The sequence below is a fragment of the Tympanuchus pallidicinctus genome, unplaced genomic scaffold (genome assembly GCF_026119805.1).
Source record: "Tympanuchus pallidicinctus isolate F22 unplaced genomic scaffold, pur_lepc_1.0 scaffold1, whole genome shotgun sequence".
In the NCBI taxonomy this organism is placed as follows: Eukaryota; Metazoa; Chordata; class Aves; order Galliformes; family Phasianidae; genus Tympanuchus; species Tympanuchus pallidicinctus.
Window position 1 is genome coordinate 28,516,204 of NW_026294618.1, and position 27,902 is coordinate 28,544,105.

The 27,902-nt window shown below is 36.4% G+C and overlaps 1 protein-coding gene across 41 annotated transcripts in view; it reads left to right on the top strand.

Moving 5' to 3' along the window:
* The window catches only part of RIMS1 (regulating synaptic membrane exocytosis 1), a 290,925-nt gene that overhangs the window by 88,155 nt on the left and 174,868 nt on the right, over positions 1 to 27,902 (top strand). For 40 of the 41 annotated variants that reach the window (XM_052675412.1, XM_052675535.1, XM_052675135.1 and 37 more), the window contains exons 2-3: positions 17,442 to 17,655; positions 19,202 to 19,213. In XM_052675412.1, the coding sequence (XP_052531372.1) occupies positions 17,442 to 17,655; positions 19,202 to 19,213 (226 nt within the window). The remainder of the gene's footprint in view (positions 1 to 17,441; positions 17,656 to 19,201; positions 19,214 to 27,902) is intronic. The other variant, XM_052675145.1, reaches the window with a different exon arrangement.

Genomic DNA, 27,902 nt, shown 5'->3' on the forward strand with positions numbered 1-27,902 from the left:
TGTACATTTCAGAATTGTTTCTTAGGAGTTTCCCCTAACTGAAGACTGGGATTTAACTAATATAAGAAAGTAAGGAAACAACTTGTAGAAGCATTCTGTTGCAGTTACCTCTTGTTGCTGTTGTTTGTTTGATGGAAGGAAGATAAGCCTTAGTTTTAAAAATTCTACTATAATTCATGTTACCCTGAATTTTTGAAAGGAAGGGGGAGAAAATGTCATTGTGTTAGAGTAGTGAATTAGTGTGAGCCTTCTCTCTTGAAGAGATGCAGCTGTTCTTTGTGAATTTGAAAAGTTTTCTGTAGTACAAATGTTTAAGGGAAAAACATTCACTGGAATGGACGAGTTTTTTTTTTTTTTTTTTTTTTTTTAAAGAAACTGCCCTTTTCCATTACTTAAAAAAAAATTACAGATACTTACTATAGAAGAAAACAGGGCATTGTTATTAGTATTTCTTAGAGACGCAAAATCTAACGTAATACTTTGGAAGTTTCATTTGATTACATTCAGCAGTTAAGTTTAATAGGAATATGCTCCAGAGAAGGTGATATTTTATGTAGATAATCTACTTGAACAGCACACAATGATACAACTTCAGTTGCCTTTACTTGTTGGTATTTATTCTTAATAAACAAAGCTAAAAACTGTTTGGAATTATAAGCTATGAAGTACAGAGAATTAAATACAGGATACTAAAAAAATGGGGATGAAATCTAGAACTGCAAGTAGTCAAAATGGGAATCTATTTTAGATCTTAATATCCTAAGGAATATACAGACCCGTGTTCAAATGGACATAATAGCATTGCTGATGTGTGTAAAAAGGGAGAACATTACATACATATTTCTGTTAGTATATAGTGAAAGTGTATTTGTGTTCTATGAAGACAAAGAAATTGCTTTCCCTTTTGATAGTAACCAAATAAAACTTAAACCAACTCTTGCTTTAGGAATAAATAGTTAAAATGAAATAGGCCTTAGTTACTTGTGAAATAGAAAGCTGAAAGGCTCGGCTGTGGCATTCTCTGGTCAGCTGATTCCTTTTCCCTTTTTCATTTTTCTTTACCATTCCATATTGGAGTATTAGGAAAATTCAGTAAAGTTGTATGACTTCTCATGCAGTGCTTAGTATTGCAAAGGGGCACTTGGATCACCCAAGAGGCTGTGGGGTCAATGAAGCTGGCAATCCCCAGGAGGGCATTTGTAACGCAGAGTTTGAAAACAAATGAAGGAATGATACAATTCTTAAGGCTCTATGTTTATAAAGCTTGCTGAAAAGTCATGAGCGGTTCATTTTAGAGCTATTGTAAGGTTTATGATGTTAGAGAAAATACTTTGCTTTGTTGAAGAGGTCTCAAGCTGTTGAGTTCATCACAAAGGAGATCAAGAGATGACTGGATTATAAAATATAAACACTTTCTTACACATGTGGTATCTACCACTAAAAGCTTTTTAATGTAGTGGTGAAAGGCAGGACAAACACTGAAGGACTGTCCTTGGAAGTAAGGCATGCATTTTGCGTGGTGAGAGTGATTCACCTCGTGGGTGTTGATCTTCTCTCAGTATTCCCAGAACAAGACTTGCTTCTTACCTTAAATTTAATGCATCATATAGCTTGAAAGTGCCTGTGAGTGCGATGCTGCACATGACCTGAATTCCAGGACTTAAATATTGTTGTGCTTTGGATTTGTTTTGTTTTGTGTGGTCTTGTTTTGTTCCCATTTCCCAAGGAGGAACAGGAGAGTTTTCGGCACTTTCATACTTGTTCATTACAGTTAGAATTGGGGTATTTTTTTTTCTCAGTTACTGAAGATTTTAAATGTTACCATGTTGCAAGGAGGTGATGGGCTCATATTGTACTTTCCATGTTATAAACGGGTTTCCTAGAGGAACTAATTCACATGTTTTATAACATAGTAAAATTGACTTTCCTTACTTATTGCTTTAAGATCTTTCAGTGCATGTGCTGATAATATTCCCAATATAATGGTTGCAACTAGTCTGCTCTTTCTCACTCATCAGATCTACATAGCACCAATCATAACTGCTTAGTTATGATAACTCAGCTAGTTATGACAACTGGCTACTAATGGAGATGTATAAAACCGTGCTTCCAGACTCCTCCAGGCTAAAATAGTAAACTATTTAGCCTCAAACCAGCAAATGAATAATGCTTTGAGTGAAGATTCTGTGTGAAATACCAAATAATCCTCCAGGTAACATCATCTAACAAAAGGTATGGAACAGGATATCTACTGGATATCTCTGTTCACACTTGTAATCTAGGGACATTTAACATTTATTTTCTTAATGCTCCATTCCCTTCTGGTATTCCTTACAAATATTTTGGTTCTTTAATAACCTGTGTTACTGTAGCAGTGACAGTGAGCATTAAGTGGATAATCTAGTACAAAATAACAATTTCTTATGTCTCAGTCCTTATCACAGAAGAAAAAGCATAAAATTCCCATCTGTCCTTTAGTAAGTCAAGTCCTCCTAAAGAGCAAGAGACAGTGTTTCACACTGGTGTAATCCTAGCAGAATGCTTTCTTTCTGCTGTTATTGGAATATCCACATAATACTGTACATGTCAGAATATTATCTGAATAATCTTGGTAATCCATAGTTGAAGAAAAGATGTGAGTTTTTGCTTCCCAGAAGTACTTACTGCTTTTCAGTTTTCAGGTAGGAAAAGTATTACCTCTCATAAAGCATACTGGAACTGTTGAGATCCATCACTCAACATGATGATGAATTTGTGTGGTGGCAGATTGTACTCAGCTTCCTACTTTTTGAGCAGCTCATAGACATGAGGCCCCATTAATAACATGGCTAGATTATGTCAATGTTCTGGACCCAAGTCACCCCTTGGCTGTTCTGGCTTTAGACCAAGGCATGGTGCCATGCACAGATGGCTCGTTAGGTGATTTTCTTTGAAACAGAGTCTCAGTACTTGTGCTATTAGCCAGCTCCAGAAATTTTCACAAAGCCTTCAGTCTCAGAGGCTGTTTGGATTATAGATAATGGAGAGACATTTTCAATTGTTTCACCTGAATTTTCCTAGAGAGCTGATAAAAAAATCTTCATCTCACTATAGGTACCCATAGAAGCTGAACAGTGGCAAAGGATGAACACTGTACAGCATGCTAGATAAAAATACCCTTTAGTGCTTTAGATTTTGCATAATATACCCTAAATGAAGGGAATGAATGCCATTTAAAGAAAACAAACATAAAACATGGTACAGAGCAGAACTACAAAATAATGGCCCAATTCTATGCCTGCTTTATGTAGTGTGAACTATCTGTGAATGTGGCAGAAGAACATGTTAGTGATCATCAAAACCACAAAAACTCAGGTTAGCAGCTAGCAACACTGTAGAACAATTGAAGAAGTCTTAAGATAGAAGACTGTTGTTCCTTTACAACTATCTCCAATTGGAAATCTGTTCTTAAGGAAATACTGAGTATGGTGGGTACTGAGTCCTTAGAGTTTGTGGCTCTCTAAAAGGTTAGCCAAGGGGAAGCAGCTATGAAATAATACCCTTTCTCCCTGTGCTAGCACAGGGCATTAATGCTGGGGTTGGTTCCAAGTATTCTGAAATAAATATTGATTTGGTCACTTGAAAAATGATCTGTGCTTTTTCCCCAGACACAGTCACTCATACTGGAGCACCAAGTTTGTACCTGGAGCCTTCTGTGGCAAAGGACCAAATTTCCTTAGGGCTGACCTCACTGCATGTGGCTGCTCCCAGCCTATGGGCTCCTGTGGCACTTGGAAAGGAGCAGGGAGCCTGAGGCTCTGTGGGTTGCGTGTTGTTTAAAGGGCAGCTGGGAGTGCCCCTGCAGAGCAGCAGCACAACACCATGGAAAGCCATTAGAAAAAGCATCTTTCTGCCACATTTACGAGGATTTCAGAGTAGAACGCAGAATCATGAAGCGGCTTAGTAGGCTTTGTGCAGTGTGTCCCAAAGGACACACATTTGTGATATTTAAGATATTATTAGTTTAAAATGAGCCCTGGGGCTTTTCTGTCAGGACTTAAATGGCGCATGGGTTGGCAGAAGCTTTTCTGCTCTTTAAATCGCACTATGACTACATAGGAGAGAAGGGCAGTGGCTCTGCTAGATGTGATTAATGAGCACATTGTCAATGAAGCCTTTCTTTTGGTGTCTTTTGGGTGTTTTGTCCATAGTATGGTTTTCCAATATGAGTTTTTACATGTGAGTAAATTAGCAGCACTGAACTTTGTGGACTAGGTTTGTATATATGGCTGACTTTTGGGGGTAGTTTGGGCAAATATACGTAGGTCACTGAAAATAATGCGTCATTTATTTTCATGAAAACTACAAGAGATACAAAGAGCAAAATAACACTATTTGATAGAGAAAGTTGTCAGCTACAAAACGATATTTTTCAACAGTCACCACCATTAGCTGTGCATTTTTGCCAGCAGTGAATAAAAGCTTGCATGCCACACTCGTAGAAATTTACATGGCCATCTGGATGTGTCTTGTCTTTCATTTTGCTGTCACCACTGCTGAAATGCACCTCTCACCGCCTCAGTGTGCTCACATTCACTGTGCTCACATCTGCTGTGTGGTTTCCATAAATGTTCAGCAAGCACTGACGAATGTCAGTGGGTGCCATTTTTTTCTGCATGGAGGAATTCAGTTCCACACCTTTGCTTAATCTGCACTTCCGTGTCTGACGTGACATTGTCAGACTGCCCCTCTGCTGCCATCTGTCACATGGCAACAAAATATAATGGAATGTTGATGGAAAGGTTCAACCTCTACTGCCATACTGCAAACATCTGCCTGTGACATTATGGTCCAACATAGTAAAATAGGAGGTGTTACCTTTGGAGCAGCCCTCAAATCAAGCTGAATTGTTAGTGAAAATGTTTATAGATAGCAGGAAAGAAGGAAAAGATCCCAAATTGAATGTCATGTTGGTTTTTTGTTTTGTTTTGTTTTGTTTTTTTTCTTTCCAATATGTCTTTATTGTAGAGGCTTAAGATTAAAAAAAAAGTTTATTTACAATTTGGCCTCGTATTTTCTACTCAACAGTTTCATCAGATCAGAGAGTTTTGTAGAAAAATCCTTCGTTAAGACTGATTTAATTCTTAGCTTGTGTCTTCTCAGCATCAAGAAGGAAGGCTTCTCACCACATTAGAAGCTCCATTTTCCCATTGAGAATAATTTCAAGCTCAAGATAATTTTCGTAGAACAGTTATAATCAGTGATGTTTGGGGGGAAAAAAGAGGTAATAAAAATGTAGAAAGAGCACACTTAGTTTTCTTTCTCAGATAGTATTCTTGAGAAGAATATTTAACTTCAGTAAAGACTGCATTACAGATAGGAAGTAAATTACAAATATAAAAAGCTTTGAAATATTTAATTTTGCTATGTGCTGTGCTTAAAGCACAAAATAAAACCAGTAATGTTCTCCTTTTCTAATTTTCTAATTCACTAAATTGCCATATGCTTTTCATTTGTGTTTACTTTGGCATCCTGAAGAATGAAGAGAATTAAATAATGCTAGAGACAAGCTTAATCATTATCTTGTGTTCAAGCACATCGATGGTATATTTAAAATAGATGTGCAAGCCTTTTTTGTTCCTGGTAATATGGATATTATAAAAGAAGCTGAACACGATGATAAATTAGAGATGCTCTCAGCAAGGCTGTTTAAATTATTTTTAGGTAGAAGACATACTGTACACACAGGGACTGGGTTGAATATAATTAATTTGAAATGTTATCGCTGTTGCGCTTGCAGCCCTATTGTCATTTTTTTTTTGTTCTGCATCTTGCTGGCTTCTGTCACACCCCTCACTGTGAGATCTTTTCCTGTTTTGCACGTGTCCTGGTTGCTACCACCATATGGTAGTTAGAATTTCTCTGTTTACAGACCGCTGTGCTTTGTCATATTTTTGCTGCTCACCCCGTAATGCCATCTGATACCTATCATCTGTTTAACACATTGGATGCCAAAAATATTCAGGGTTTTTTTTTTTTCCAAATGTATGTGTGAGAAAGGCTGTTTCAAAAAGCTGTTTTAATAAGCATTGCTCCAAAGCAATTTCCTGTTATGTTGAACCAGTATGCACATCTCTCAACTTTCCAAACTTTGTCACAGGTGCCAGCTGACTGAAATAATATACTGCAGCTTTGAGATTGCTTTTTTTGCTTATGTGCTTTGCAGTGTTAGCAACAGGCTGCAGTGTGCTTAAGCATCTATTCCCACTGCATAACTTCAACAAAAGCAATATTCTGAAGGCATAGCAGGGCCTGTACAGTTGCACTATTTTTGAAACTGGTCTGATGGATAAAATCCATTATGATTTGCAAGTGCTGATGTTAGTGATGGCTGATGCTGTTTTAACCTAACATCTCTTGTGATGTTGACACTCAAAAAACCACACCTTTAGTCTGTCACTGCATAATTAAATTTGGGGAGTAGGGGAACAGATAGCATGAAAATGATTGCAATCATTGAGTTGGAGGTGGAAGAGCCTGCAACAGCTTTTGAGGTATTAAGCACAGTGAATTTTTCATTCAGAGGAGGGCTGCATTTTAAGATGCAAAAATCTTGACTTGCCAGGTGCTCATAAGCTTAAATTTTAGCTCGGGTGGTTGTAAATCTATTTTCCATGGCTTCTTAATGGGAGTGCAAAACAATAGTGATTGTCTTTTGTGTACCCATATCAAAGCTCTGTAATTCAGTGATTGTCTTCTGATGATTTTTCTGGATATTACTGTTCATGTGGTTTTCCAGACTAACAGCCAGGAAGTGTAAGTTTCTACAGGATAAGTTGACTGTAAATGGAAGCAGATCATTGAGAATTCAGATGGTCCCACCTGATGTGCAGTTTTTGGTCTTTATGGAGCCAAATTGTCTTTGCTATAGGTAGTTTTGTTGACTGCTACAAATTCTTCTGTGCTATGTGATTAATCTAGAGAGGTGGTGGTGGATGTCTCATCTCTGGAGACATACAAGGTCAGGCTGGCAGGGCTTTGAGCAACCTTTACAAACTGTAGTTGTCCCTCTTCATTGCGGGGGAGTTGGACTAGATGGCCTTTAAGGGTCCCTTCCAACTCAAATGTTTGTATAATTCTATGTTACTAATTATAATATTGTTCAATTAGATAAATGGTCCTCTTTTATATTCTCTGTTTCTCATACAGTAACTCATTCCTCGGTATTTTTATTGTAAACTACTCCCTCCACCCCCCACCAGTTTCCTTCAGTCTTCAGGATGTGGCTCTGGGCAGCCTGATCTAGCGGTTGGTGACTGCCCACAGCAGGGGGACTGAAACTAGATGGTCATTGTGGTCTTTTTCAACCCAGGTCATTCTGTGATTCTGGTACTTTGTTTCTTATTTTTTTTGCAGTTATTTTCCATGTTACGGCTGGCTGGTTACTGTGTGATAACCATCCTTAGAAAAAAGTGTGCTTATTAGCATACTGTGTGGTTCAATAAATTAAACCAGTAAAGTAAAGAGAACACCATTTCTTGATTTATGATTTCTCCTTTCCTTCACTCTGAGAAGAGATTGGGTCTTGTTCATTCACAAAAATGTGACTTCAGTGAAGTTTAGCTTAAATGATGTTCATGTTACTTGACAAAACAAAGCCAATGTTTTTGAAGGGAAAATTAATGGTTCCTTACACATTGACTTAACATATTTCAAGGGATGTTCTCTGACTGAGCCACTTCACAAAACATGATTTTACGAGAAGAGTTTCCTATGGGGAGACTACTGTTCCATATACCAGCATGTTCTACTCCAGGGACAGTGGCATTAAGGCAGTGCTGTTGATACAAGTTGGCTCATTCAGCAGAAGTCTTTTGTGTATCTTTTTTACAAGGTGTGGAAGAAAGCATGGTGCTGAGTAAGACTTAGCAATATTTAGATAAATGGGAAAAATTAAGATACGATGTAGTTGATAAGGGAAACTATGAATCCAGTTCCTGTAATATTCCACTTCTTATTACACATTAGAAGAGTAGAGATGCTTTTTAGCTGACCGATCAGTAAAGTTAAAACTCGCCCAGGATTAGGTAGCAGTTTTTGATCTGTTTTTAAACTAGACGTATTCTGTTGGTATTTACATTCATTCTTTCCCCACAGAGTGATTTTGTACTCATTCTCTGTATTACAGAACATTGCCTCTTCACCAGCTACTCAGTGCTCTCGATTCTCAAGCATGTTGATGTGCACTTACTTTACACACAGTGTTGTAACTTGTTGCCATGAGACAATCCAGGGGAGTTGATTTGGGTGGGGAATAAGTAACTGATTTCTTCCTGTATCTTGATGAAACTTTCTTTAAACAACTCCCTAGCAGTTCTTTAGAAGTCTCTATAAAAAGAGCTTGCGTTTAACCCATGTTGGACTTTTTTTTTTTTTTTTTTTTTTTTTTTTTTTTTGAACAAATGTGTATGAAAATTACTTGTAAATTTGCAAATGCAGTTGAAAACACCCCCTTCTTCACCCTCAATTTTTTTTTTTATTTTTTTTTTTTACACCTTCAACTCCCATGATTGCTTTCCCAGCTTCACGGTGGTATTTAGCTCCACCACGTTGAGTATGTTATGTAGTGTTCAGTTTCATCCCTCTTCTTTAGGCCCTCTTTTGAGTGGAGAGCCAACAGCAGCCTATTAGGTCTGCCACAGAAGAGTAGAAGTACAAGACAAGTGAGCAGAGATATACCTCCTCTGCATGACACTATTGCATGCACCTATTTATATTTGTTATCTGGTGTTCTAGCAAAGCACTGAATTGACTGTGTTAGCACGTAGGAGTCTTTCAGCTTGTGAATCCTGCAGTAGTGAGATGAGAGAGAAGCCTGACCCACGGGACTAGTGATGAGTAAGTAAAGTTCAAGTAATTGCTGGAAGGGCAGGCACTATAGTTAAAATAGGATCATAGAAGTAGTACAGGGGTTGAACATTCAGCAAATACAGTGTATTTTCTGCAGTGCAGTATTGAGTCAGCCCTAAGGAGCAAAGGCAGTCTGCTTTTTAGACTCATGTTTGACTTTGATTCAGGAGACCAAGGATGATGTGTATTGTACCAGGACTTGTCATTTCACAAGAGAAAGTTTCATTGAATTTGATGTTCAGGTATGAGCCAGGAGGAGTGTGGCTGTTGCTTGCAGTGTTTAAAATGTTTCCAGAGGGCTTAGTTGGGAACGTTTATGAATAATATGTTGGTGTAGAACTAGGTACAAACTCACTAACCTGATCAGACTTCTTGTTATATTAAGCAAGGTAAGTTTACCTTGTGTTATTGAATATGGACATTGTAATTATTCCTTGTCCATTTAATTACAAATTTTACTTGGATAATACTAAGAAATTGAGAAAGTGTTGAAACTGTATCTTTTTCCTACCTGTAGGAGATAGGGAGTGTGCAGCTCCTTGCCAGCATTTCCAGATCACCATCATATTCCTGTTAATTAATCTGACTGACGTTTTTGAAGTCTTAAGGAGGACTTTTGAAGGACTTGAGCTTTTGTGAAACCTGGTCTCACGGTCTGTCTAAAGTAGTGAACTTCTGCTGCTGCTTCTTTACTGTTGAGACTGAATAATTTTCTCTTCAAAAACGTCTTGGACCCTTCTCATGCTACTGAAACACCTTTAATGAAAAACGAGACTTTTCATTTTGAACCAGATGCTTTTCTGCATGCAGTTACCATGAAGCATAGGACTCTTGTTTCAGTCAGTGGAAATAGTCACATGAGAAAAATAGAACATCTTTTTAGCAACAATATTGGTTTTTGTATTATTATGAAATCTCAACATAAGACATTAATTTCATTTAAAAAAATATCATTTAAATTATTTTGTATAAAAGACATGAGATATAAGAATATATGCTTTCAAACAAAGAAGGGATAATCTTTTTCCACAGAAGGCATTGATTTCTTCATTACTAATATCTTAGCGTATGAGTGCTTTTTAATACAAGTCTTAACACAGAGTCTTTCTGAATGCCTCACCAATATCTGTTAGCACTGTTGAGCGTTGTTTGCTTGGTTGGTGGGTTTCTCTTGTTATACTTCAGCAAGGGTACGGTCATCTGGGGGGAATCGTGGGAAGTCAGAATCTAAATTCCTTATTGTAGATACTGCACTCCTCTGACTCACAGTTGTGTAAGAAAGTCTGCTTGTGGGCTGAGATTATTTAAAAAACAAACAGGGGTATATAAAAATAAAGTTTTCCAGTAACCTACATTAGGAAGCTTCCAGGAAACTGTAAAATGTTATTCTACACTAGTTGTTTAAGGAGATCTTTTATATGCTTGTAGAAAACCTGTGTTTAGTTAAGTTTTAGTTTGAAAGTTGCTGTGTGAAGTTTGTACTGGTGAAAGATCCCCAGTGATGTAGCCACCTGCTCTGCTGAGGCAGCCACAGCCCACGCTGCTTTGCCAAGGAGCCTGACGTGATGGGGGGGGGGAAACTGGGTGAGACATTCTTGTTTTAGCCTTTATGGTCCTGTAATGGTGCTGCCATTCTGATTATAAGAGATTGTGCGAAGGAACTGGAATTAAGGTCTAATGACTTGTTAGCTGCGAAAAGCTCTTATTTTCTGCTGTAGTGGCCAGGTTTGAACACTTGTGTGAGGTCTTAGAGTGAAACATTTCTCTTGGTCAAGTCTGAACTTTATCAATCTCATAGCGAAATGCTTTGTGAGTACAGTGCTCTTGGTTCCTAGAATTTCGTGCATTTAGGAAAGTACCATTGGAAACATTTTGCTCATTGTGGATGTGAGAACTGTGAGCATATTGCCTGACTCAGAAACAAAAAGGATCACAAAATGATTAAAAAGAAATACAAAAACTAATTTCATTAATTTCTGAAGAATGTTGAGAGATTCATATTACCGTATTGCCTGGGAGTGCTTGTCATGGACAATAAACCTTCTCAGTGAGGGTTTTTATGGACAGATTAAAAAAAAAGAAAGTCTTTGACCTGCATTGTAAGAATCAGGCAAGTAACAAAACAATATGAGCAGACAGAGCAGTCTCTATTGCTTGGCCTGGTAAGTGAAAGTTTTAGCATACCAGTAACCTAATATTTTGTCTAGATCTTTGTAGACATCAAGACCTATGAGGAAGAGGATGATGGAATGGTTTTGGTGGTAATACTCCCAAGTTAGGGGCAACAAGGGGGGAAACAAATGAAGATTCTTGCTTAAATAACTGAGTTGAAACAGAGTTGTGTGTTGTCTGAGCAAGAGAGACTGAAGAAACCTTCAGGCTAGGTAGAATCTTGAGGAAAAGTATTTTGTTATTGGACATATATATATAGTTTGTATTAACTATTGTGATATAAAATAAGTGTGAGAAAAACGTATAGGAGGGAGAGATGAGACCCATGTGAAATGATAGTAGGGAAGGGCTGACAAAGTGGTAAGTGAAGTCGCAGAGGAGTGGAGTTTGACAGTAGGTAATGGCAAAGGGACCAAAAGCAGCAGGTCTAGTGCTTATATTACACTTACACCAGTAAGGCCTTTTTTTTACTCTCAGATGAAGTGATTGATGAGGCTCTTACCTGTTTACAATTTATTCAAGTCCATTCACATGTTGCTTGCCTTTGGCGAGTACCTTTTACAGTCAAATGCTATACTCTGCTCTTAAAATGACAGGTTGTACTGAATAAAGAACTCCAGCTAACAATACTAAGGAATACTGACAAAACATCCAAAATCACAAGTACAGTATTTTGCAGTATGAATATATTTAATGGTTATTTGATCTTCGTGAAGCAACCAGAATAGATAGAACGCATGCTAAAAAGCAGCACACCTCAAGCATGCGAAACACCTGGACTTCAAATATGCTGACGCATTCGTTTTGCTCTGTCAAGCACTGAAGAGTTGGAAGAGTTAGAATTATGAATTCAGTGTTCAACCTAGATCTGTCCTACTTGTTCAGATAATGTAAGGGTATAAATTTTAGAAACAGATTTATATGTTATGTGATGATATATGAAGCAGATTTATCTAGATTTCTTCACTGTACTTAAGCTGCTCTTCTGGTCAACATCCCAGATTCATCCTGAACTACATATTTCCCTTAATTCAGACAGCACAAAATATAGCATCTTGCTATGGTTGCTTGTCTTGTCTTTTTGTTTAAAGTGTGTATTCCCTGAAGCCATCGCAGGCTGACAGCTTTTCCTAGTTCAGGTGCTGCTGGTGCTTAAGGGAAAAGCTTGATGCCTTGCTGCTTTCTCTGGGAACATCTACATGAGGTGATGTGGGCATCAGGATCTGCAACACAGGCACAGCAGTGAGAAGCCAGTGACACTGAGGTAGTCCCAGTGTTCCTGGAGCTGCCAAGCAGTGGTTTTCAAACCACAGATTTGACACAACTGCCTGAAGTCTGACTGCAGATTTTTAGCTCTAGCAGTTGCCTTCATGGGCATATTAAATAACCAGCAGTGCTAGAACCTCCTTTTATTTTGTACATTTTTTGTAAGTTATCATACTAGTGTGTTACTGAAGATTAGTCTTTTGTACGTTTATTTCTGTAACTGAAATTAATGTGTAGAGTCTGAGTTCGCACTCTTGAAGCACTTTTTAATTTGCTTTAAAACAGAATGCTAAGAACAGAACTTTGTAAAAGTCTCATTGATGTCCTGTAAAAAAATTGTGTGTTCTCATTGTGTTTCTGAGTGTGTGGGGGTGAACACAAGTATGCATGGTGAACACGGGAAAATACTGCTTTTTGTTATGCTCTTTTTTCATTTGTGCTGCAGCCACTTACAGTTCCTTAGGTTAGGTCAGCTAGAAGGCAGCACTTTGTCTTCTGACAAAAACACAAAGAAGAGTAATATTTTTATAATGTTAAATCAAGAGATTTTAAGAGTCATTGAACAGAGGGATTGAAAACGCGGTCTTTAGTGCCCTCTGCTGGATTTTTCAGTAACTGAAACATGATATCATACTACATTAAAACATAATTTAAAATGTAGCTGTGCATAAAGGTGACCCAAATCTTAGCATTTTTAGAAGATCTGTGCAAACAGAGCATATGTACACAAGGGCACCATTTTTTCTCTTGTTAATCTTCAGTGTTTATGTGCAAATATTTCAGATATATGCAACAGGAATGCAAGTGTAAAATAGTTAAGAAGTCATAGCATTCTGCTTATCAAAAATGGCATTTTTGGGCCATAGTTTTAAGATGTGCTTAGTGGAGGTGATTACAGCAGTATAAGTGTACATCTTGGGCCAGCTCAAAAAAAACCCCACCGTAAATGATAACTTCTGTGTGGTTTGACATGCCACCTTCTGATCGGTAAATACTGTGGGTTATATCTGCATGTCTGCTGTCTGTCCTACCAATCATATAAACATTTCATGGTGTGTCAGATGGTTACTCACACAAGTGTCCTTTAAGGCTTCTGGTTTTTTTGTAGCCCATAAATACATGAGTAAGGCTTTGCAAAATTGCCTACGGGTATGTTTTCAAGTGTTTGTTGTATCAGTGTGAAATACTGCATTTTCAAATGAAAATGTACATATATGACATGATGAAATTCTCTTGAAATGAAAAGCGGGAAACCTAAATGTAGTTTTATGATCATAAGGTAAAAGTTAGTCGTTTAAGTCTTCCACTATAGGCATGAAAATTTCAGTTTATTCTTGTCATTATCATTGTCATTATCATTGGTGGTGTCAGCAGCTGGTCTATCTGTGGTAAGGTATTGAGGGTGGTGCTTACAAGTCCAGAAAAGACGCTATGATGTGCCTCACCATGCATCTCCTCTAGGCTCTTAGCAACAGAAGATATTTTTTAGTTGTATTGTGTGCCCAAAAAATACACACCCATCTTTTTGATCACACTCATACATACCACCTGTATGAATGTGAAATACCATAAAAATGAATACTGAATTTAGCTGTATTATCGTATATATTACAGAATGCAACTGGATGGGCACTTTAGTGTTGTAAAGGTTTTTGTTTTTTAAGGAAAATTTATGTGAAACTTCTTCATGCCAATTTATGTACGTTCTCAATCATCAGCGTTAACTACTGGGATGGTTTCCAGTATTATTTTTTCTGTTCTTCCTCATTCTTTGGAAACTGTTGGGAGGGGAGAACTCCCCTTTTTGGCTGCGGTATTGATGTCAGTAGTAGAATTATCTAGGTTTTGGAGTGCATGATGAAAAATAGTATAAATACACGCATATATTCCTCTTACATCATGGCCTGTTTGTCTTGTCAGAGGGGACTGAATAGATATTTGTTGCATTTACTTTATGTGCTGTTATTAAGTCTCTAACCTAACACTTAAGTGTTTGGCTACATTAAGGAATGTTTAAGAGACAAATTTTTCCTGCATCTGATGAAAATGTGCTTATGGAGCGATCTTGAAAATTATCCATCTGTATTTTAGCATTTGCTACTGGAAAAATAACAGATTTTGATGGAAAAAAATTCCTTTAACTTCCCCTACAGCTCAGTAATTCACTAAGCCCAGTAGCAGAGAAGCAGCTATTTACACAGCTCTGTTTAAATGTAAGCGTAGTTGGAGGCCTGGAAGCCTGATAGCACTATGTCTCTGAGTATAGCCTGAATTAATGACCTCAAAGCTTAGAGAGTGAAGCACATCTCTGATGGCCTCTTCTTCTCCAACATCAGCAAATAGCATTCATACAACCTTGTGTGCTTGTTCCTGAAATTTGCTGCCATTGTCTTCAGTTCCATTCCTGTCATACAGAATACGTTAGAATTTTTCCAGTTTAACACAGAATGTATTTGTGGAAGATGAGCAGGTGTTTTTTAAACCCTATATGTGAAAAGGCTGATCGTACAATGATGCATAAAGTAAGAAATTTGTAAGTAATACTGATTTAGAAATAAATCTCTCAGCTAAATTAGTTGCGAGTAATTTCATCTAGCCCTTACTGCACAGAGAAGGGTAAAACATTATATTAATGTGCTTTTTAAGCTTCGTACAAGATCAACAAAAAATCAGATGTACAGTGTGTAATTGGAAAAGAGCAGGAATGGGAGCACTGCTTTCTTGCCTTTCCTTTCCTTGCCTTTCCTTTCCCCATTGAAAATCAGAGCTTTAAATCTTGCTATGGTGGAGTAGAACAGAATTTAGTTTTCATGGTTCCACTTTTCAATAATATATTTTTATATAGAGGGAAATTTAGTTACAGACCTCCCCGTTATTTAAATGTATTCCTTAATTTGGTTATGATAGTTATTCCTGAATGTTTTCGCTTGTTTTTATGCATTCTAAGTGGTCAGCTGTGTAAAATACGTTAAATCATATGTGTAATCCAATAACGTGGCCAAAAGTATTAAGTTTCTCCTAATTTTCCTAATTCTATTGACCTACTTTCCTCATCTTACTCATCACTGAAAAGGTTTTTTAAGGAGGCCAGTAAGAAATAAAAATAAGACAAAAAATCCCTTTGCTACCTCCGCCAAGATTTTCATTAGCATAAAGCACTAAGTGTAAGACATCATCTTTGTATGAGGGAGAATAAAATAGTTGGATTCTTAGCTTTCCCTTTAACTATTGCTGCATCAGTACAATGCATCCAGATAAGATAGTTATTCTTAAGTGTGAAAATCGGTGCAAGCAGTGATATTCATATCCAAATTGGATGAATATTTTACTGTGATTTCTGATAGTTATTATTTTCTAAGTATGAGTGTCGTCATAGAATAAATATATCCAAAGTACTTCACCCAACAATGTTTTTTTTGTAAATAACACTGATTATTTATTTCTTAAAAAGTCAAAACAATACCCTATTTTAAAAAAAAAGATCCCGGAGTAAAAGAGAATCTCTCGCTAGCAATGCATTGGTTAAATGGTGTCAGTCTCTGTGCTAAGAGAGTAAGTAGCTCAGAGCAAGTGGCTGAGTTATTATCAAGATCTCAGTAGACAACACACCTACCCAAACCATTTATTAAACTCAAGAATCCCTGTATCTATTAATAATCTATTAATTGTTCTTGCTTCTTTAATGTTATCCTTGGAAATGTAGATATAAAGCAAAATCTGAGATGGTGGGCGAAGAGTCTGTAGGTGCCGTACAGCATGATGAAAAGCCTTAACTTTGTACGTGCCTTATTGTAACTTGCCCACTTGGTCTGCTTGAGGTCTTTGCTCTAGGTATTGAAAATAAATGAACGTGCTTGCCTTAACGAACTTAGAAGTTGAGTCTTTTGGGTAGCAGAACAGTTTGTCCAGCTGCTTGGCAAGCTGTCAGTGGGTCTGCAGAAGGGCCATGAAAATGATCAGAGGGCTGGAACACCTCCCTATGAGGACAAGCTGAGAGAGCTGGGACTCTTCAGTCTGGGGAAGAGAAGACTGCAGGGGAACTTACAGCAGCTTTCCAGTACCTGAAGGGGTCTACAGGAAAGCTGGGGAGGAACTTTTTATAAGGATGTGTAGGATTAGGGAAAATGGCTTTAAACTGAAAGATGGTAGATTTAGACTACATATAAGGAAGAAATGCTTTACTGTAAGAGTGGTGAGACACTGGAACAGGTTGCCTAGAGAGGTTGTGGATGCCCCCTCCCTGGATGGGGCTTTGAGCAACCTGGTCTAGTGGGAGGTGTCCCTGCCTATAGCAGGGGGTTGGAAGTGGGTGATCTTAAAGGTCTCCTTCCAACCTATATTCTATATAATTCTATATGGTTCATTTCTGAGATTCACTCTCCTTGTGATGTGGGATAGCTGAAGGAGAAGTGCTACTCCTTTGAACATCCTGCTTCATCTTAAAAATGTGTCTGCTCGTTGATACTTCTGTGGCTAAGTTGAAAGGAATCTCTGTAATAAGAGACAGCAAGCCTCAGAGATCTCTGTAATTAACACTAGCCAGGGAATACTACATTTTTTTAATATTCTGATTTGATTTTGGAATTTGTTTTCAGATTCTTCTAGTGCCTGTGTGATTGTAATACGATTGTTGGAATCTTTAAGATATGTACGCTAGCAATTTAGATTTTGAAAACAGAAGTAATGCTGCAAATGACAATTGAGTTTCTCTCTCTCTTACTTTATTTTGACTTTGATCATACTTGCTGGTGTATATATATATATATATATATATGGTTAAAAGTCAATGTAGATTTGCTCAGACAATTATGTTTAGCTTTTATCTTGCACAGAGTAGATGCTTCTAGGTAAAGCTGTGTATTTTGTGCCATCTCTGTATATTTTAATCAGCTTGTGGTCAAGTGATATGCTCACCAGCTTAAAGGAAGCCTAACATTGATATATATGTATTAATTTTTTCCTTTACCAAATGTGGTCTGTATTTGATGTGAGCTATGGTATTACTGTGAACATGCCAAGAATATTAGGTTTAGTTATAAATTGAAAGAAAGAAAGTCACAGTAGTAGTGTTTCCTCCTATTCTTGCTATATAAACTTTTTTCTCATCTATGCAGGAGGTTGCATCAACAATTTGAAAGCTATAAAGAGCAAGTAAGAAAGATAGGGGAAGAAGCCCGCCGTTACCAGGGAGAGCACAAGGATGATGCTCCAACATGTGGAATCTGTCATAAAACAAAGTTTGCAGATGGTTGTGGCCATTTATGCTCTTATTGCCGGACCAAGTTTTGTGCTCGATGTGGAGGTCGTGTCTCTCTGCGATCAAACAATGTAAGTCTTCTGATGTGTATTCTTAAGAAAAAGCCTTAACATTTTCACGCTGCAGGTTGTTCACCTTAAGTTTGGCTTTTCATGCTTCATTTTGCTTAAGTGTTTTATTCATCACTTCACTATGAGGTATATGTGGAGTAGAATAATGTATCTAATGTTTTTGTAGATACTCAGGTTTCGCAGAGTTAACTGAACAGATGAGAGTACATAGTGTATACTTCTACTGAATGGTGGCTCGAAGGAAACTTGTTTTGGAGAGAATGAAAGAAAAAAACCTTTTGTTGAGGCCAATCTCTGCATTAAGATTTTTTTATTGAACTCACTTCAGTTCAAATTTCTTCTTTATAGAGCTTTTTGTATACGTATAGGTTTCTCTTATATAAATACAGCGCACTTTTTGGTTAGGAAGAAGTCTTCCTTACCACAAAGAAAGTTTTGTAAATTTATTTAAAATTTATTTCAAAAGTAAAACTATAGATTGATCTGGATCAGATACCCTACTTTCAGACAGGTGAGATAAATCTTTGCCTCCCCACGAAATGCAAGTGTTTGCCCACATGCCCTGTTAGGGCAGTTCTTATGAAGAACTGGTCAGTTACTGGAAGGATCTGTATTTGGAAGTGCACTGCCCAGAGACTGCTTTTGGCTGATCATCCAGTGTGTTTCAGAACATTTCACAAATACTCTTTTTACTGCACAACATGATTTTGTTGACTATTATGAGATGATGATTTTCAAATACGGCCTTAAGATGCTGATATTTTGTATGTGAAATTTTACTCCTTCCCATCAATGAAAATTCAGTTAAAAGTGGCCATCAGTTCTATTTCAGATAAACACGTTCACAGTAGAATTAGTTTGTGGCCTTTTCATCTTCTTTGTTCTAAAACTCAACAGAAAAGGGTTTCTGAAATTTGATATAAAACAAACAAACAAAAACCCTTAGAAAAATACCCATTTCTCATTATTTTGGAAATTCTCCATAGCCCTCGTATACCTGTGAGTACAATGCATGGAATTCTTTTTCTGAAAAAATGATGTAGGTGTCTTGGGCAGAAGTTTTCATACGTTCGTTTTTTAAGGTAAATGGATGCATTATGTTGTGTCACCTGCAGGTGGTATCACTAGAGCAAGTCTGTGAAAATACAGTTCACTTGGATGTGTTTGGCTGTACTATTAATGGAAGTGCATATAATGCAGCTTGTATTTACTCAGAAAGAAACTGAATATACATTATTTGTTTTTCACCTACTGTTCTGAGTCACAGAAATGGAAATGGAAAGTTTCCATTTGTTTGTAACTTATTTTTCATTTGTTCATGGTTCTGTGGGTTAGGGTGGGAAAACATTTTCTACACATGCAGTAGTTGTGACATTTTTATTTAAAGCTTTTTTTTTTTTTGCTTGTTTTACATTCTTAGCTCTTTGTAAAGAGTTACTAGAATTGCATTTATTTGAAATCTGCTTGTTAATACTTGCCTATTTTATTCTTTTTCTCTTCTTTCTTTCTTTTTTTTTTTTCTGCTTCCTTGGATGCTTTCCCAAAGGAGGACAAAGTGGTTAGAATCCATGCTTTTTATCATTTATTATTATAATGTTGTTAGTTAACTGGGAAACATATTATGTAAAAAATGATCAGAAGGGGAGGGAGGAAGCACAGAAAACCTAACAACCAGGCCTCTCCTATCCCTTAGGTGAACAAACCCTTCAAAGTTAGCTCAGCAAAAAACCCAAGGGTGTTGATTTATATTGGGATGATGTAAGAAATTAATTAGAAATTGAGGATTCTTAATAGCCTGAAAAATAGAGGAGGTAATAAAATATATTAACTTTAAATTTCATAAAAACGACTTTTGCTAATAATGTGACTTTTTGCTTGCAAAGTCCTTCCATCAGCTTCAGGAAATCTAAAGTAATTGAAATGTAACTTTACACTGATTTATGTAGTTTGTTGTGTTTCACTTCTGGCTGCAGCAAAAATTCAGGAAAGTCATCTTTCTGATTTTTATAAAGTAGTTTGCCTAGGCAAAGGATAACTTATCCTTTAGAATTTGTACATAGATATAGTGAGCAACATGGAGTGAATCTTTTGAGACTGTGCAGCTACTATTTTGGGAAACTGTAAAGTTTCCTTGGGATCAAATAGTGATGTATTCTGTTGGCCCTGCAATGTAGGGGTTTTTTTTGGTTGTTTTTTGTTTTTGTTTTTGTTTTATTTTTCACAAGCAGTTGTATTCTTGGAGCACGATTTTTGTTTTGGTTACTATGAAATATAACTTGATAATTGTACTTTTTAATGTGTGATTCTCTGAACAAAGTGCTGAAATAATACAGGACTTTTCCAGTCTATTTACCTAAGGATTAGGTTAGGATAGTGTGAGAAGTGCCATCTTGTTATTGATGAAGCAGTGCATCATTGAGGAATCCACTGGGGTGCACTGGAAGAATAGTGCACTTGCGACAAGAAACAGCAGAGTTCTTAAATGCTGAAAGTGCCTCTTCAGTAAAGTGTAACCACATAGATTTTGGAGAACAATCCAGCTGAACTCCACCTGACCTGCTTATGTGATTGAGAAATCCTTCACGCCTCAGTGTTGAACAAAACTTTGCTGCATAGTTAGAGCTGTGGTAGTGTGCACATGCATTAGAGATTGTATCTTTGATGATAATGTCATTTAGATTCCAGAAAACAGACTTCACTACACTGAAGTGCTCTGAAGAAATATGTACTGAAGACATACTTGACTTCTTTAGATTGTCCAAAATTCAATTAAAGATATCCTTGGTTGCACTTGCCTTGATTTAGGTTTTGCTGTGTTGAACTTCAAGATTCCCCATGCTGAGAAAATGCCACAGTGACATAGAAGGCTATGTCCTTTTGTCCTCATGGTGAAGATGAACCACATCCCTTTAACAGCTGAAAAGTCGTGGTAGTCAGAGGGAGAATATCTAATAATTAGTCCTGATTGTGTGAGGAACAGAGACACCTTTTTTTTCAAAGTACAATTGCTTAAGCCATGTCTGTCTCTGAAAGCTAACAGACCATGTGATATGAATTAATTTAAAAACATGATTACATACCTGAAATAATGTCTCTTATAAGCAAGGCAATTTGTTTAATTTATACAGGGCCACACCAGAAAAATATCTTTTTTCTTAATTTCTTTTCATTGGCTTGACATACCTGACCAGCATACATGCAGAGACAACCTCCTTTTTAATCTAATAAATCTAATGATGGTAAAGACTTTTTCAATATGTTTAGATGTTTAGATGTTCCTACAAGTTTGGAGTTCATCACTTGGAAAGGACAGTGAAATTGGGAAAAATCAAGCATGGTCCTAGATTCCAGGTATTTCCCTTAGTGCTGAAGTTTTAAACCACATTGGTAGTTTTAATGAGATCTCACCTGATGTTGTGTACTATGTGTTACCTGTCTGATAAATTCAAGATGTGGCAGGCACAAAGGATGATAAAAGAATTGTAGAATTCATCGTATGGAAGAGGACTACAGAGAGATCAGAGGGACAAAAAGTAGAGAAACTGTAGTTAATACTTAGAAATACAATGTTTTAAAAATAAGAACAACAATTAATCTAAAGAACAGTGAATACATAAGAGCAAGTAGATGTAAGTTGTCTGTAAGTGAAAGAGATTTACACCATCACTAAAGATTTCAGAAAGTAATTTATTGGAAGGAAAACCTTTACAATAAAATTGTAAAGGTTGAATTTGGTAAGTTTGAGAAAGAATTTGTGATTTGATTGCTTCTGACTGTAAGATAAGTAAGAGCTCCCATGCAGCTGTCATCTTTTGCTAAGATTGTTTTAAAGTTGTTTAGAGGTGACAAAATGCTTCATGGGAAACTACAAAGTTGGCTTCCCTTTCAAGCCATTCTTTACCTTTTCAAGAAAATGCCAAATGTATACCAAAGGCTGTTTCACAAATATATTGCGAAACTTAATATATATTTTCCCTCTTTAAAACAGTAAAGTACATCCCAAAACATTAATCTTTTGTAACGGGAGTTGGTCAATAACCTAGGCTTAAGGGAATTCGGTGACTCTCGTGCATTTACAAAATTATTTGGCAATAATTGGTACAACCTAGTAGCTAATGAGGCACGTACCTTTCAGTGATTCTTATTATAGTATGTTGAAACGCATTATTAAGTATGTATCATTAGCTCTTCCCTGTCCTTTGAGTATGGCTAGCTCTTCATACTACTGACCTGTGCCTGCTTATCTCTTCATGTGATTTCAGGCAGATGGTATTAAATGGACATGTTGTCAGATAGGGGGACTGCTATCTAGTTTAAACCTGGCTTAGGTACAGCTGTGTGGTGAGAATATTTGTGGTGTTAATGACGCTAATAATAATATCAGTGGTGGCTGAGTGTTGATTATGTGGCATGCTGGAGAAATACAAGTGTTTTCCTCTATTATTGAAAAATGATGTTGTGCTATGGCAGCCTATTTCACCACATGTGCACTGAAAATTTGTGTATGCTTTTTAAGAAAGCAGACTATTAGTAAGAGGATTTTATGAGTAAGCCTTTTTGAAGGAAGTGATGTATGTAGGTGCTCAGGGAAAATCAGGCTGGACTGACTTTTTCTAATTTGATGGATCACATTCTAGGTTTTGTTAGTTCCTTATTGGATCAATGGTTTAGCTCTGGATACTTGTGTTTCTGCTATATTTGCCATTTGGCAATTTAATTGCCAAAATAGTGGTGGGTTTGTTAATGCTATTATTTCCTTTTTATTTACTGTTCTCTCTGATGTGATCTACCAATATAAGTAGTCCTAGGACAGTGGAGAAGCAATAGAATACCTGGCCAGCATTTCTTTGCCTATTTTGCTCCACCCCCTCAACATCCTGGATGCTGCTTCTTGTTCCTTTCTTTACTGCAATCGTAGCAGAGCACCGCATTGCAAAAGCCACCTGATAACGTGACCTTCTTTGCACTGCTCCCCTAAAAGCTTTTACCTGATACTTGCTTGTAGAAAGGTGTGTTTCCTTTGCAGACAGATGAAAGAAACTCTGAGACTCTCTCAGAGTCTCTGAAAAGGAAAGAAACTCTGTTTCTTTTTCTTTATGGATAAGGAGATGTATTGTAGGATGCAAAAGTAGCCATGAATAAGTGAATACAGTTTCTTTAAACTAAAATTGTAGTATTTTGTTGTGGGTGTTTTGAACTAACTGATGTTTTTAGAACATAAATAGAATTAAGTGGTAGACCAATGCTTCAGCTTAAGCTATGTGCTTATCCCGAGCAACCTGCCATTGTATAGACTTCATTCAGACTGTGATTTTTGTTCTGATTTATAGTGAAAAGAATTCGGAACAAATGATGAAAAATAGATTTATTACTGCTTTCCTTTGTTTTTCAGAAATGTAGAGCAAAACACTTTGCTTACTTATTCTCCTGTTTATATACAAGAATGACTGGGAGGAGATCAGGATGTAAAATACATTATGGGTAGATGAGAACTAATTTAACTGGACTTAAGTGTATGTGATGGCAGAAAGTGATGGTGATTGTCAGTACTGTGAAATATCAGAACTTTATGTTTCAGATCTAGGTTACACTGAAATTATGTTCACTTTAGTATAATGCCAGTGAATTACACTGAAAGACAGACAACTTGGAAACACTTCCATAATTGTGTGTCAGGTGTTTTTAAAGACTGTTTATCATTCAGTTCTGTTGAAGTATGTTTAAAAACTGCTTACATAATGGCTGGTAATTTAAGTCTTAACAGCTTGAATGCGAGTGCCATGAAGTTCAGCTGTGTATTGATGGTTTTTACAGAAAGTTGTTAAAACTGTCAGAGCAAAATGACTGGATTGTCAGGAATGTTTTACATTTCCTTTCATGGAACTGTTATACCAAATTATGTCCTTTAAAAGGATAATGTATGTAAGTTCTGAATAATACAGATGTAGAGCTAGAAAAGTTGCCTCAGGAGGTAAAAATTTTATGGCAAATTGGAAAGTGGTAGTGGATAAATTCTGTCTCTGTATCACCTAGCGTAATCTGTCTCCAAAAAAAATTTGAGATTGTGTGGAAATTTGAGATGTGTCAGGGAAGAATCATTGCTTTTCAGTAATCACTACTGCTTTCAGCAGATGAGGAGGGAGGGGGAAAGGAGAGCCGTTCACTAAGCTGAGGCATTCTAGCTCAAGTAAAATGCAGAGCTCTTTCTTTTCCTCTCCTTTTTGGCAAAACTTAGTTCACTGTCAAACAAAACATCATTATCATTAATTTTCATATAAATCCTTAAAGTTAGCTTGTTCTTCACCAAGTTTGCTGAAGCAACCATGTTCAACTGACAGTTTGCCCATTTTTCAGTGTCTACCTAGCAAAAATGATTGCTTACTTCTTGTGCTTGGGAGGAAAAAAAAAAAAAAAAAAAGCAGGCTCTGCTCTCAAGAGTTCTTTATAAATGCTTTGACTGCACAAGAGTCACTGGACTGCTGTTCTTTCTTATAGCTTTAATGCAGTATTGAATCAATAACTTCTGTCTTGTACTTGTTGCTGTACCCAGGCTCTGCTTCCCTGTTAGCCAAACCCAAGCAGCTTACTTTTCTACTGCTGATGGCCAAGAAAAAATATCGCTGATGTAACCTTGTTTCTTAACCTATGACTAAGGGTTGCTGAGTCTTTTATTGCTGTTTTTGCTGTTAGCATGCAAGCTAGATCCTAGGGTGATCTGTGGAGACACCACTTCAGTGAGGCTGGAAACCCCATGTAGTACAATGGAGGCTAAATTAAAAAAATAGCAAAATCCACACTTTCAGTTCCCTGCAGCGTTAATACCAAACTGGTTATCCTTTTTTTTTTTTTTTTTCCTTGTATTTTAAGTACCTTTGTTTCAGGTTATCTGATTCAAGATAAAGAATATGGGGAATTATATTTTGCTTTTTTTTTTTTTTTTTTTTTTTTTTTTTTTTAGTTAAGAAAAAGTCAGCAATACTTTTGATTGTAGTCATTCCCACTGCAAAAGTTTCTGTTAAAGAAATTAAATATTGATAAGATCCCAAAATTCAATAAAGCTTTTTAAAAAAATTTATATCACCTCTTCTTATGTATGCATAAGCATATATTGTGTAGACTTCTCTATGTTGCATATGTCATATATGAATATATGTGCATAACCCTGGTGTATATACACTAATACAGGGATTACAGCTCTCAAGAAGCATCTTAATGACTTTTAAAAGCTGTGTATCATTCAAGGTAATTAAATCAATTAAATAATCATTATTTATATTTCAACTTATTTTTATGGAAAAAAAAGAAATTCAATGCCTGCATTTTGCTTTGTGTCTTCAGTCAAATAACATGGGAATGTTTTTGTTGCTTTTTTATTCTTTTCTCAGGCTGATGCTATTTTCCTAGCTGTATATTATTTAATATAAGTAGAGGTTTAAAAGAACCCTTATTTTTAAAAAATATATTCTTAAGGTTTATTAAAATTTAAAAATATGGTAGTATGAACCTCTGTTTTCGAATGCTTTTCCATAGGAATTTGAAATTCTTTGACCTGTGACTAAAATAAGACTTTGGTTTTTCTTGATTTCCTTTTATTGCAAGAGGAGTTGTCCTTTTTATTATGTTACTGCATAATAGTAATTATTCACTGTGGTCTTGCATCACTTGATCCAAGAAATTTCAAAAGTTTTAGGGAAATATGATATTAGGGATTTGAGAAATAATTGTATTTCAAAAATGCAGGAACATAGAGTTTTATTCACTTATCTGACAGAAAATATAGTGAATCATTTCCCTAAGTTTCTGTAAATAAAATGGCTTAAGGGTGTTGTGTAAAGGGAAATATCTTAGTTAATTAGTTTCAACTGCAGATAAATACTGAAAAGAAGGGGACACATATTCAATAACTGCCATCCAAGATGGGATTTCCTGCATGTGGTGTTCTTTAGGTAAGAGGATGAAGAAAGTAGAAAATATTAGCAGTGAAACACAGAATGAAGTCATGCGAAGAGTCTGTTTCTGTTTGATGTGTTCATATACATTAAAACAATCAACACTATACTAAGAACTGTAACTTTATAATAAATTCTGATCCATATCTATTCAGTGCACTGCAGTTTTGAAAACAATCAAATATGAACTTCCAGATTTGATGTGACAGTGTAGGTATGTGTGGTCTAATCTAAATGGGAATTGCCTGGTATGAAACAGATACAATTCTGATCATCACCTATCAACATTTTTACATATACATATAATTTCATAAAATTAGGACAAAAGAATCAGACAGATGATGCGAAAGTGATGTGTTCATATGCATTAAATCAATTTTCTTTTTAATTTTTATTGCATCTACTTATGAATTATGGCAGATAGAAAATATATTAACAGCATTTCATTGCTTTTTTTTTTGCTTGTGATTGTGCCATCAAAAAGATTTGCAGATACCTATAATAATAGTGACACATAGAATTGCAATTCTAATTTTAAATAGTGCATTTCTCTTCTAGTGGGTGATTTCCTGTAATGGGAACATTTTAAAAACAATTTTTTATTGCTGACTCATTATTAAGACTCAGTAAGTTCTGAGATTTACTTTGAAAATAAATATTTAAAGCTTACACAGTCAATAATTCAGAGTTATGTCTCATACTGCTGTATTTGGGAATAAGGCTGGATATTGCTGACAGGATATCTGTGTAGATGATTTTGAACATTAGAAAAATAAGGTTAGTTATTTGGGAATATGGCCAGCCCATCAGTTCTTTTTCAACCAAGGTAATCTCTGTAGATCTTTACTGTTGGAGGTGGTCACCATTGTAGCTTAGTTGTTGAGTGTACTGACTTCTGCTTTATAAGAATTACATGAGATCACTTTCAAAGCACTGCCACCTCAGGAACCTGTTTCTCTTCTGCTCCTCCAGTTGTTTGCTCAATTCAGTATGGTTCTATGTCAATAGAAAACAAATGTCATCCTTCATGAAAAACAGTGCATAGCAAACTGTAATTTCAACTGAGTGGTCACCAGACTTGTTTGGAAATGTTATTGCCTCCCTTCAGCACATTGTGGACATTTAATTGTCTGAATTTTTCCCAGTGTACTACTTTTCCATGTCCTTTATTTCATGCATGAATGAAATTTATGAAATACATTTATTATTACCTTTTGATAACAAGACAAATCTAATCTTGTTAATAAGACTCTTAGCTTTCTCGTATCTCATAGTCCAAAATTGCTGTGCGTTTTTCATAGCCATATGAGACTTGCGTTCATTATTATTTCTGAATTTAGTTTGCTATATTGCACTTCAAGCAAACAATATGCCTTGTAGGTATTGTGGAAAATATTTACTGTGTTTCTGTTATTTTAATTTTTGTAATAGAATATTGTGTTGGTTGTCAGCCATGCAGGAGTGGTTGGCATCTGAGATTTCTAAAACACTACGCACTATATCTAATAAATATAGCATTATCCTCTCTGTTGTGGAATAAAGAGCTAAGGAGGTAATGCACGGTAACAAACAGAAAAACAAGCAAAAAGATGTGGAGAAAGTATATTCATAACATTTGCTCTAAAATTTAAAGTAATAAAATACATTTAAATACATTAAAATAAATTTAGCTGTCTCAATTGTGCTGTAGGTAATCTTTTTTCCATACTGAATCTCAGTGTGTGGAGACATCATCTCTGAGGATAAAACCAGGAGCTGGGATAAAAGAGATGGCTAATCCAGAGACCGCAAACTGTGAATGGCATAAGTAACTTTAATTGCTCCACATCTAGCTTCTCTGAAATTGACCTTGTATGTATTTGATAAGTCCATTTTGTCAGGTAGATTTATAGCTCTGAAGTTAGAGTACGGTGTGAAAGCCAGCATGTTCTTGCTGAGCAAGGATGGGGTGAGCCCATGCTCTCTTTCTGACTGTGCATTTGTCCAGTGATTCTAGTCACTGGAAATCACTTCATGTTGTCCAATGCTTTGAAAATAGACATCAAAGTGCCTTTTTTATCACTGAGAAGCACTGGTGATGGCCGTGCTTGTGCTTTGTCAGCTTGTTACTATACTTCTCATCTGTTCCTCGTGTCTGAGGAAGGCTGTTGATCAAGAGATGGACTTCTGGCAGTCAGAATCCTTTCACATTCACAATATTGAGCATCTTATTGAACGCTTCACAGAAATGTTCCCCAGATTCACACTTTTATGCATGTGGGCCGTAGATGCAGTGCCACCAATTGGCAAATCAAGGGA